Source organism: Ochotona curzoniae, unplaced genomic scaffold, assembly GCF_017591425.1.
Source record: "Ochotona curzoniae isolate NIBS_2020 unplaced genomic scaffold, NIBS_Ocur_1.0 scaffold_4506, whole genome shotgun sequence".
NCBI classification, from domain to species: domain Eukaryota; kingdom Metazoa; phylum Chordata; class Mammalia; order Lagomorpha; family Ochotonidae; genus Ochotona; species Ochotona curzoniae.
This window is the reverse complement of record NW_024467119.1, coordinates 14,929,226-14,941,712: the sequence shown is the minus strand read 5'-3', so window position 1 is coordinate 14,941,712 and position 12,487 is coordinate 14,929,226. Positions and strand designations below refer to the sequence as shown.

The following is a 12,487-nucleotide window of genomic DNA, read 5'->3' as shown; positions in this document are numbered from 1 at the left end:
AATTAAGCTCTCCTGTCTTCTGCTATTATAAATAATCCACAACCTTCCTTACTTTTAGCTAGGCTGTAAAAACAAATATAAAGGAAAAAATACACATATTTGTTTGTCTAAAAACAATGCAGAGTTGAACAGCAATTATCACTGAGTATACTTGTAATATCCTTCTATACACCAATAGCCAACTATTCAAAAAACTTTCAATTTCCCTTAATCATCAAAACCAATCCTTTTACAGAAGAGGAAACCCCAGCTTAGTTGGGCAGTGTCCCACTATTTCAGGGTACCAGGACCAAGACTCAACAGGAACATATCCTAGCTTACATAAGCTGGAAAACTCCGCTCTTTGAATGAGCGGAAAAGATATTCCACTACCATTTCTGAATGGTAATTCAAGGTTGAACAAAGTTTCAGTGGACTTTGTGCTCTGCTGCTTTTTTCAAAAGTGTACACGTTTCTTCTAATTTTGCCTCCTTGAGTGCTTCCTTTCGAAATCCAAGCATTACAAACTCATCAGATCAGTACTGGAAACAGAGCTAATTGGCTGGCAGACTGGCCAGCTCCTTCCCCCATCTTGGGGGAGTCACCCCTGGCTGTATCCAGCAGGGCTAGGGATGAGATGAGGAAGGGTGGATGTAGGTAGAAATGTCTTTCCACTCAAGATACAGGTGGTTTTTGACAGGCCCTGAAGGACTGGACTGGGCCCAGAGTGGTTGCTGGTTAAAAACAATGCTATTCGGCTCAAAGTACTAAATGATCTCTAACTTAGATAATGCAGGAAAAACAACAAAAGTAGAAGATCCTGTTAAACTCTTTCCATATAATGTTCAATGCAGCAATAAGAAATCTCCAAGACATGTTCATCTTTTTTGTATAAGTAACTGTTACTGCTTAGGTTAATGAAAACTTCCTCTGCCCCCATTACTAATCAGGTTAAAAGAATGAAAATCATAATAAAAATCTGTATCAACAACTGTGTTGCCTTTTTAAGGAAAGTATTGGCACAATGGCTCAGTGGTTAAATCCTCACCTTGCATGCGCCAGGATCCTAGAAGGGCACTGATTCTTGTACCAGGTACTCTACTTCCCATCCAGCTCCCTGCTTGTGGCCTGAGAAAGCAGTAGAGGATGGTCCAAGACCTTGGGACCCTGCACCCACACTAAGAAGCACCTGGCTTCAGATTAGCTCAGGTCTGGCCACTGTGATCACAAGCAGAGTCAAGCAGCGGATCAAAGATTTTTCTCTCTCTGTAAATCTACCTCCAACAAAAAAATAAATCTTAAGAAAAAAATTACTAAAAACTCAGGAAAAAATGAGATAACCTGGACCTAGAAAACTCATGGCACCAAAGGTAAACCAGAACCCCTTGTATTTAAAAACTACTGTATAACATTCAAGAAATTCCAAATCCACCTCATTTTTCTTTCATATAAGAACTTTGAGAAAAATTTCTTGCATAAAACATAGTATTGTATATTCAAAATGAAGACTCTTCCAAGGAAAACTGGCATAATTGCCTTTAATGAGGAAAATATAAGTTGCATCTCTTTTAAGAGAATAAATCTGTTTTAATATCAAAATTAATCATAAAACCAGAGGCTGCCACTCAATCTGAATGTCTTCTCCATAAAATTAGTCATCAAATACCTTGATAATTCTGGCATCATACAAGAGCTTGTTAAAGCATGCAGATTATTTCAGGTTCCACTCAGCTCCCTTTTTTTCATTTAACTCAAATGTGCAACATCTAAGATTCACTGTTTTAATACAAATACAAAAATAGCATTCCTCTAACAAAAACATTTCCTGTCACTACAAATAGTTTCAGGTTTTTCCATTAAAAAAAATGGACATTCACACATACTGCTCATCCAACTTCTGCTGCCCACCCATTTTCATAAATTACAAAACAAAAAGCATGAGAACAGCAAAGAAAAACGAAGATTCCAAAAGTCTTTACATACAATCCAACTATTAATTTATTCAGTTTAACTTTTCCTATCCTCTTCAAAAAGTACACACCCAAGTCTAAAAAACTCTATGAGCAAAAGATGGAAAGCACTTTGTCAATCCCTACAAAGCAGCTGGCTCTGTCACCTGGGCCACATAAAGAATATGATTTACTCCTGGCTCCTCAGTGGCTCTGCTCCGGCCCTGCAAAATCAAAATCAAAATCTAAAAAACCCCAAAAGAGGAAAAATCGCACATACACATAAAAACCGTACCTGATGCATCAGTGCCTGAGCCAGATCGGACAGACCCATCTGTGAAGGAAACAGACTCAGAGCCAGAATCACTGGCCTCACTCCGAGTGTCATAATCATTTCCCTCCTCCTTTTGGTCTCTCTCATCCTGCTCATATTCCTCCTCCTCCTCCTCCTCTTCCTCTTCTTCTTCTTCCTCCTCCTCTTCTTCCTCTTCCTCCTCTTCTCCATCTTCATCCACCTCTTCATCTTCCTCTGCGTCTTCTTCTACCTCTTCATCTTCCTCCACATCTTCTTCCCCTCCTTCCTCCTCGTTCTCCGTGTTGTTGCCCTGGTCATCAGAAGAACCACCGCTGCCAGTCTCATGATCAGAGCCATATTCTTCAGAGTTCACTTCTTCCTTCGAAGACTGGCTGGATCTACTTGCACGTCTATCCACTTCCAGCCCAATTCTCTGATGTTTAAAGAAAAAGGTATATCAGCAGTCAGGTAACACACAATGTCAAGGTGACTGAACAGTTCTAAAGCCTCAAAAAGGAACGTTTTCTTTTATATCTGCAATAACGTTTACTACCTCAGAACCATCTGGTGTGGGAGATTTGGTCCTCCTTTCAGGATCCCTCTTCCGGAGACAAGTTTTCTCAGGATGGCTCTTATAAGGCTCTCGGGAGGCACTGCTTGACAGACGAATCTTCCGATCGGCATCGAGACGCTTATTTCTTTCAGATCTTTGATATTCCTCATTTTTATACTCAGTAACTGACTTCCCTTTCGCACCAACTATTCTTTTATTATTGCTAACAGATGAGCTTAGTGGCTTAGAGATCATTTGTCTTGAATGGACAGAAGACTTTTGCCTCTTGGGGTCAGCAGATTCCATTCGGTCACTTTTTCTTTTCGATCCTTTAACACAATTTAAAGAAACATGAAAATGTATGTGCAGTATTCCATTTATTTTACCAAAAATGAATAGATAATATTTACACAGGAGGAGTGTTTTGTGCCTTAAAATGTTTGTGATGTTTTTGTCTCAAAGCTAATCTGAAACAGCTATCAGTTATTAACAATGAACCTATATTTCAGAAGTTTCATACTTTTTAAGAAGTAGTTTAATTTTGTTCTTACATAATGCCATCAATTTATTCCATGCTTTCAGTCTTAACTGCTTCAGGAACAAGTACAAAAGCATAGTCATTTTCCTAAGAAATGAAATATCCTCTATGCCTATTACTATTTTAACAAAAGAATAAAAAATCTTACCCTTTTTCTCATTTTTATCTTGTTCACTCTCTGGATTATACAGTTCATCATCCTGTTCTGGTACTTCAGTTAAAATATCATCTAGAACATTAAGTTCTCCGTCTGCAAATTAAATAACAGGGAAAACTCTGTAACTTTAAGCATTCTCTTACTAGGTACGAAAACAAACCTTCAAGTAGTTGCTATTTCAACATGAAAACAGATGATTTCTACAACACTACACAAACAACGCACACGGTTCTGGCCTGCAGAGTCGGGAGCACACACCTCAAACATTACAAAAATTACACAGACAGAAAAGCTCAATACCCTTATCTTTTTATCCCTAAAGTTCCCATTTTTTTATGACTTTAATGCAAATAATGAACACTGAAACAAATGAATATTTTTACAAATAATCCATTTATGGAAGTTATGTATTCCCAACAAAATTTAAGGAAAGCTACTGACTTCAGAGTGAAGAAATCTGGTAAAAATCTGATAAATTTCACCTAAATCAAGTAATAAAGATGAGCACCATTATCAGTGGTACTAATCCATGTAATACCCGCAGCCCCGTGAGGATGGCCTGAGAACAGGACAGCATGTCTGTATTATTCCCATGCAAATGCAAAAACAAACCCATGAGCAAGTATCACAGAAACCCAAATGACGGAACATCCAAACCCGCTCCATCGTAAAACACAATGAAACTATTCTACACTACCCAAGACTAAAGAGGCATCTGAAGCAACGTGATCTGACATATAGTAAGAAAAATGGTGTATTCTGGATAAAATGTGTATGTCAAAATATCAATGTTCATTTCCTGATTGTGGTATTAGTAAGGATAAGTAAAACCAAGTCCTTAATTTTGGAAAATTCATAGTTAAGCACTTAGATTCAAAGACACAGCATACCTGGAACTAACAAACAGAAGTTCAGGGAGACGTGCGTGCGTGTGTGTGTGTGTGTGTGTGTGTGTAAATTATATATATATATATTCCAACCCCAATCCAATGCTCCCTGCTTAGAGCACGGGAAAGCAGTAAAAAATGGCCAGTTACTGGGCTCCTGCGCTCTGGCTTCAGGTCAGCCCAGCCCCTGCCTTAACAAAGGGCATCTGGGGAGTGAACCTGCATACGGAAGATCGCTGATCCTTGCCTCTCCCTCACTCTGTGCAACTCTGCCTCCCAAATAAGAGAAATTCGCAATAATAATCTTTAAAAAAAAAGCAAAGAATATGTACCAGAGAATCTTTGAATTCCAAAGTCTTCCCTTTTCCAAAATGTATTGGTGATTCCCAACATAAACGACTACATTTCATATCAGCTTTCTCCAACACTAATAACAGTTTTGCTGAAACATGGTATACAGGGGAAACAGATATGAGGACATCCAGACTTAGTCCTTAAGAGTTAAGAATTACGGGGAGGGCATGGGGAGTTATGAATTAGGACCCGGTGCGGTAGCCCAGTGGCTAGTTCTCGCCTTGCATGCGCAAGGATCCCATATGGGTGCCACTTCATCCCCAGGGACTCTACTTCCCCTCCAGCTTCCTGCCTGTAATCTGGGATAATAGTAGAGGACTTGGGACCCTGCACTGCTGGATGAAGATCCTGGCTCCTGGCTTCCAGATCTGCTCAGCTTTGGCCACTGTGGTGACGTAGGGAGCGAACCAGCAGATGAAGATCTTTCTATATCCTTCTCTCTGTAAATCTGACTTTCCGATAAAAATAAATCTCTTTTAAATAAGAGTTACGAATTAGAAATCTCATTCTTTCTACAATCCAGTGTTTTTTGTTTTGTTTTGATGTTTACCTCTGATGAGATATTTAGCATAAGAGTCAGTGTTGGAAAAGGAAAAAGGCAAGCCATCTCCTAGTTACTCAACACTTACACCCTTCACCAGGACCAGAGTCAGACAGACAATGCCTCCTGCATCCTTTGGCTACAAGACAGAGATTTTGGTCTAGAAAGAAAACTTTTTTTTTTAAAGATTTATTTTATTTCCATTTGAAAGTGAAATAAACAGAAAAGACGAGAGACAGATCTTCCATCTGTTAATTCACTCTCAAAAAGCGGCTGCAACATCCGGAGCTGAGCTGATCCGAAGCCAGGAGCCCAGATCCACTTCCAGGTCTCCCACACAGGTGCAGAGTCCCAAGGCTTTGGGTCATCCTCGACTGCTTTCCCAGGCCACAAGCAGGAGCTGGATGGAAAGCGGGGCCACCAGGATTAGAACCAGCGCCCATATGGGATCCTGGCACATGCAAGGCAAGGACTTGAGCCACTAGGCTACCTTGCTGGGACATTTAAACAAAATGTCCCCACTACCTACTACTGCATAAAATATGACCCCAAAATTTAGCAGCTTGAGACAACAAAAAATCATTTTTCATCCTTGCTCAGATCTTTCCTGCAGCTGCAGTCCAACAGTGGCCAGGACTGCAATCCTCTGTATTTTTTTTTTTTAAGACTGATTTACTTGAAAGGCAGTGTTATAGACAGGACGAGATAGAATCTTCCATCCACTGGTTTGCTCCCTAAATGGTCTGCTTTATAAGGGCTAGGCTGGTCTAGACCCAAGCCAGGAGCCTGGAACTTCTGAGTCTCCCACAGGGCTGCAGTGCCCAAATATTTAGATACAAGTACTGGAAAAACACCTTCCCGTTTTCCCAGGTGCAATACCTGGGAGCTGGATGGGAAGTGGAGCAGTTGGGACTCTTAGCCAGAAGCAATGCAGTATGCTGGTATGCAGGTGGAGGCTTAGCCCACAATGCCACAGCTAACCTGACCTCTTGTGGTGGTTGTTGTTTGTTTAATGGAATCAATCACAAAAGGCCAACCCAGACTCAAAGAACCATTTAGCCAGCTTCACACTGGAAGACAGGAATTTAATTCCCAGCTCTGGCTCCTGTTTTCTTTCCAGCAAACAGAGCCCAAGAAGTGCCCATGTTGATGGTTTAAGCAACTGGATTCCCGTTTCCACATGAATGACACGGATTGCTTAAGTTCCCAGTTCCTGTGACAGCACTAATCCAGCCCTGCTCATGACGGGAACTGCGGGAGTGAACCACAGCATGGAAGTTCATTATCCCTCTGCTTCACAAATAATAAAAATGCGTTTTTCTGTGTTCCCAGAAAAGTGTCCAAAATGGTAGATGTTTTCAAAATTACCACATATATTCTGTTTTAATAACTTAAACTACAAACACATTTTTAAAAATCAAAAACTATGGGCCCGGCGCGGTAGTATAGCGGCTAAAAGTCCTTGCCCTGAATATGCTGGGATCCCACATGTGCGCTGGTTCTAATCCAGCCCCGCTTCCCATCCAGCTCCCTGCTTGTGGCCTGGGAAAGCAATGGCCCAAAGCCTTGGGAACCTGCACTTGCGTGGGAGACCTGGAGGAGGATCTGGGCTCCTGGCTTCGGACTGGCTCAGCTCTGGCCATTGTGGTCACTTGGGGAGTGAATCATCAGAAGGAAGGTTCTTCTCTCTGTATAACTGACTTTCCAATGAAAATAAATAAATCTTAAAAAAAAATTGTCCTGAAAGGACTCTTAACCTTTAAGCTATTTGAGCATAAAACTAATTTAATCAGCCTCCTCTAGTCATTTCCCTGGCTGGCTAGAAACTATTTCTTCAACTTAGTAAGAGATACATTAAAAAAGAAAATATTCTTTCAAAATCTAACACTATTAAAGCCTGTGATCTTCACTGGCATACTACTTGTGCAAAGAAAGAATTGTCTCTAAGAAATAAGGTATCACGATGGGCACAATGGCTCAGTAGCTAAATCCTTGCCTTGAAGCTGCCAGGACCTCACACGGGCACCAATTTGTGTCCCAGCTGCTCCACTTCCCTCCAGCTCCCTGCTTGTGGCCCAAAGCCTTGGTAACATGCACCCATGTTGCAGACCAGAAGCTCCTGGCTGTTGAGGTCGCATGGGTAGTGAACCAGCAGATGGAAAATCTTTCTGCCTTTCTCCCTTCGGTAAATCATTCAGATAAAAATATACAATTTTTTTAAAAAAGAAAAAAAACTACTATCAGTTAATTCACTGTAACTGAAACATAACTTCATCTAAGAACAATAACAGTAAAACAAGCACACATTGGCTTCTAGGTGTGAGTCTCCTAGAAGCATTATAAAAACTTTCTGTGGGAGGCGGGGGAATGTCTGTGGGAGGGGTCAGCATGGTGGCAAATCAAGCTACCCCTCCACTAGCTATGGCAGTATCCCATACAGGCACCAGTTCATGTCCCAGCTGCTCCACTTCTGATCCAACTCCCTCCTTATGTCATAGCCTGGGAAAGCAGCAGAGGTTGGTCCAAGTTCTTGGGACCCTGTACCCATGTGTGACACCAGAAAAGAGGCCCCTGGCCCCTAATCAGTTACACCCATTGGGGAGGGTGAGGGAGAGATAAACCAATAAATGGAAGATCAATCTCTCTTCTCTCTCCCTAAAAATCTGCCTTTCAAATAAAAAATACATAGGATCATTTAAGAATTATTTGTTATGGACCCAACACAACAGCTCAGTCGGCTAATTCTCTACCTCTAAGCACTAGGATCCCATATGATCGTTGCTCCACTTCTCATCCTGCTTGTGATCTGGGAAAGCAGCAGGGGACAGCCCAAAGCCCTGAGACTCAACATTCCTGTGGCAGACCCAGAAGAGGCTCCTGGCTTCGGATCAGCTCAGCTCCAGCCACTGTGGCCATTTTGGGGAAGGAACCAGCAATTAGATCTTTGTCTCTCTCCATAAACCTGCCTTTCCAACAAAAATAAATCAATCTTTTAAAAAAAAGTATTACATAGCTAATGTGCAAATCCTACTTCTTCAATTATTCCATTATCAGGTGACCGAATGACTGAAAACTGCTGCAATTTAGACTCAATGGCAGAATCAGCTCAAAAAGAAGTTCCAGTGCCTACCATCCCTACATACCATGCCCCAATACTCCCAACAGATAACCGGTAAAAGAGGCACTCAGATGCCCAAGTTTCCTTGCTTAAAATTAACAGGAGTCAATATTGGTCCTAATTCTGGCTATGATTTTATGTGTACAACAATGATCAATTCATGATCACTCAGTAGGATATTCCAGAATGCTACAGCAAGTCCAAGAGGTATTCGCCATCTTCCCACGTAGCCCGGAGAAAGCCTTTGTCCTAAGCTAGAAAGCCAAACACTTAGAACTTTTTAAACTAAAAAGTTCAATTTTGGAAACCTATTTAAAAATGGTAAACAAAGGTGAAGTAGGGAATCTTCAGGAAAAGCTGCAAAATGCAAGCATTGCTAGTAGACTATTTCCCTGACAGCTAAAAAAGTTTAGACATTTGGACCCCATCATCATCATCAAAATCTAAAATTCAAATCACCTACTTGTCACACATTCTAATCTAGCCTACCTCTGACTTCACATCAACCTTAATTAATTCTTCAAAGTACTCAATTTTACTCATTTTTAGATTTGGTCCGTCTTACCTCCCACAACCATCAGTCTCCCATACACATAATTAATCACAAATTACACCCTGACAATAAAAGGTCGACTTAATTCTTATTAACATGACTACTAATTAAAGTTTCATTTGTCCATTAACAGCACATAATTTATTGTCCACATTCCTTCCACATTTCTCAGAAAAATGGAAAGGAGAATGGGGGAACTTTCTAGGATTTAGTAATTCGTGAACTGCTAAGATAACTCCATTATCTTATACACTGTCACCCACGCTCCAATCTCCTCCCTATCCCAGAGGCAGTGAACCTGAAAAGCTGAACAGTATCACTGGTTGCACACAAGGGCAATGTGGAGCCCACGTGGCAAATCCAAGCCCCAAATCACTTCACACAGGGCAGCCCCTACGCCCCCACTCATGGCCCATCACTCCCCAGCATCCAACCCAGGCTGCTCGCCAGCAAAGCTGCAGACCAGGAACTACCCTGACCCCTCCACAGCCACGCAGCCCAGTCTTTCCAAAGCCCGACACACTGTTAGCCACATCGGTTCTTTATTTTAATCTTTCAAAGTTCTTACAGTTTGGGGGGGGGGGGAGGGTTGCAGGAGGCTGTGCTTGTTCCTGGACAGCTGCACACAAGGTCTTTCCAGCAAAATGCCACTCAGGAATTTTTTTTTTTTTTGGTTAGACCTGTCACATAATCATCTTTCCAAGCATTATGCTTTCCAAAAATAAGCATCCAAGGAACAAAACACGCAATTCTTGACACACTCATTAGCCGAGAGCAGTCCTAACTGAAGATGTTTTCCCCCAAGATTTTAATAACCCACCACTTCATCACTTTTATTAGACGACCACGTTTCTCCTGACCATGGACTACTCAAAATATTAGGCTTGTTCTGAAAAAGACGCATTACATCCGCATAAGCCTACCAGGAAGTAAGCCTGGAGGACTGCAAACTCCGGCGAGGCCCTGAGCCGCTCCAGGACCGCCAAACCTAGAGCCAGGCAAGGACTCCGGATCGAAGCAGCAGCCAGGCGACCGAGGACAAGAGGGCAGGGCAGGCGGGCTGTCTGCGGCGGGCACCCCATCTCGCCCCAGGCTCAAGGCCCTACACCCCGCACCCTCTACCAGGGTCAGGACCCCTCATCCCAGGCTCAAGGCCACACACCCTCACTTCCTACCAGGATCACGGCCCTACACCCTGCACCAGGTTCATGGTGCCCCACACCGCACCTCTCACCGCGCACCAGGCTCACAGTCCCCACCCCGCACCTCCTACCAGGATCATGGCCCTGCACCCCGCACCAGGCTCACGGTCCCACACCCCACAACCCCATACCAGGGTCACGGCCTCGCGCCCCACACCCCGCACCTCATGCCCCGCACCCCACACCCCTCACCAGGTTCACGGCCCCGAACCCCACACCCCGCACCGGACTCACGACCCCCATCCGCCCGCGAGGCCGCCGAGCGGCCCAACCCCCACCCGCCCGCAACGACGGCCCCCGCCCGGCCCACCTCCGCACCGACCTTTCTCCTCCCGACTGTCGGCCGCCATCGCTCCCCGCCGGCTTCCGCTCCGAGACTCCCGCAGGCGCCGCGGTCCCGGCTGCCGTGGCACGGGCCCGTCCGTCAGACCGTCCTCCCAGCTGCGCGCTTCACCTCCGCTACTTACCCTTCTCGATCCGCCCTCCTTCCCGCCTCTCCCCTTTCCCTCCTTTCACTGCAGCCTGCGGCGGCCCGGTCGCAGTCTCCCCGTAGGGCCTCCGAAACGGGCGGGGTGAGGGGGAGGGAAGGGAAACAGATGGCGACGTCGGGCGGCGCTAAAATGGAGCCTGCTTCCTGAGTGAAACAATCCCGGTCCCGACGTGCCCTGCGCTGTTTACGCTCCGCTCCCCTCTGCAAACGTCACAGTGCGCAGAGGGGCGGGGACGCCAGGGGACCGCGGCGTGACGTAGGCACGTCGCCGCATCGGCGCCCCGCGCATGCGCCGGCGGCGGGCTGTTAGTGCCCCAGTGGCCCAGCTTGTGTTGGGTTTGTATGGACGCCCTGGTCGCCCAGCTAGCGTTGCTTTTCCGTGGACGTGCGGGAGTCGCAGTTGCCTGAAACACTGGGTGGATCCCCTGGCAGGCCTTCCCAGCTGGAGGGAGAAGCGCGGTGGTCCGGGTCGTTCTGCACAAACCTGGGTCCCAGAAATCCTGGCGCTTAATGAAGGCCCCAGGCTTACTCAAAGGCAGTGCAGCATGCAAGAGGTTCAGTTACATTTACAAAAAAGGAATTAATTTGGTAAGGGAATTCTGTGAGGTTTTTTAAGATTTACTTGTTTTTATTGGAAAGACAGATTTTTTTTTTTTTCAAAAGAAAGAGAGGCAGAGAGAAAGATACTCTATTAGCTGAATCACTCCCCAAGCGGCCACAATGGCCAAAGCTGAGCCAATCCAAAGCCAGGAGCCCAGAGCCTCTTCGGGATCTCCCACACGGATGCAGGATGCCAAGGCTCTGGGCTGTCCTCTGCTACTATCCCAGGCCACAGGCAAGCAGGGATGGGAAGTAGAGACACGAACCGCCACCCATATTTTATCTCGGCGCGTGCAAGGCAGGGATTTAACCACTGAGCCAAATATATAATTTTGAAATATTCAAGTTTTGTATTTTCTGATATTGTTTACAAATTAGAGAGAGTGTCGCATACCCTGTTAATATGGAGGAAGGTGGCTGGGATAAATGTTTCAGTTCTTTTTCTCCTTGTGTCTGCTGGGGTGGGGGCAGGAGGAAAAAGGCCGCTCCTTGCTAACAAACTACATCAGTACCCAGGGATTGGTGGTACTCATCCGAGGACACCTCAGAGACTTTGATGTGGGGAAGAATGTTCTGAGGGTGTTGCTTGAGTGACTGATAGTTCTGAGACGTGGTTGGCTTCATTGCACCACGGTTCAGGGAACCTTTCCAAGGTCTGTAGGCTGAGCAAGTCCACCTCAGTGCATCCACACATGCAGACACTTGCTGCAAAGCTTGGCCAGAAGGATGGTCCAACCTGTTCTGCTTTCGGTCCCCCAAGGAGGCACTTGGCATCTTCTGCTGCCTTAGCTGAGTTGCCTATCATGTCCCCTGTGTGCATCTGGGCATGCTGTCCACTGCACAAGCATCGGCAATAGAGGAGGCCCAGTCCTAATAAATGCACTCCAAGGTCAGATCGCATATCTTGTGATTTTCTCTGTGGCCAGTGTTTGAGTCTGACAATCTAGTTGGAGAGTACCCCAGGAAGCCTCATCTGATGGGACCTCAGATTTGATTTCTGTGTACCAGCCAGTGCAGGGTCAGCTATGGTCCATCATCTATAGCATCAAATGCATATAGCAGTTGATTCAGCTGCCTGGTGAATTCTGCCTCCAACCGCATCTCTCAGTTGCTGAAGCCTAGCCCAGCCTGGCCCACCAGAGGCCCAGACCTCGCCAACAGGTACAACAACCTAATCAGAAAGACCCCAAATGACTTGCCCCATGCCCACTCCTGGGCCCAGTTTTTACACATGCCAGTATGTGCTGCAGCCTAGTCTGGGCTGTCTGATG

The 12,487-nt window shown here is 45.0% G+C and overlaps 1 protein-coding gene across 5 annotated transcripts in view; it reads right to left on the bottom strand.

Moving 5' to 3' along the window:
• The window catches only part of YTHDC1 (YTH domain containing 1), a 28,011-nt gene extending 17,256 nt beyond the window's left edge, over positions 1-10,755 (bottom strand). For 2 of the 5 annotated variants that reach the window (XM_040967422.1, XM_040967423.1), the window contains exons 1-4: positions 10,449-10,754; positions 3,463-3,564; positions 2,777-3,105; positions 2,224-2,656 (exon numbers count right to left, since the gene is read on the bottom strand). In XM_040967422.1, coding sequence (XP_040823356.1) covers positions 2,224-2,656; positions 2,777-3,105; positions 3,463-3,564; positions 10,449-10,476 — 892 coding nt within the window. In that variant the 5' untranslated portion in view covers positions 10,477-10,754. Of the gene's footprint in view, positions 1-2,223; positions 2,657-2,776; positions 3,106-3,462; positions 3,565-9,403; positions 9,428-10,436 lie in introns of all 5 variants that reach the window. The other 3 variants (XM_040967426.1, XM_040967424.1, XM_040967425.1) reach the window with 3 other exon arrangements.
• Positions 10,756-12,487: the final 1,732 nt, after the last annotated feature.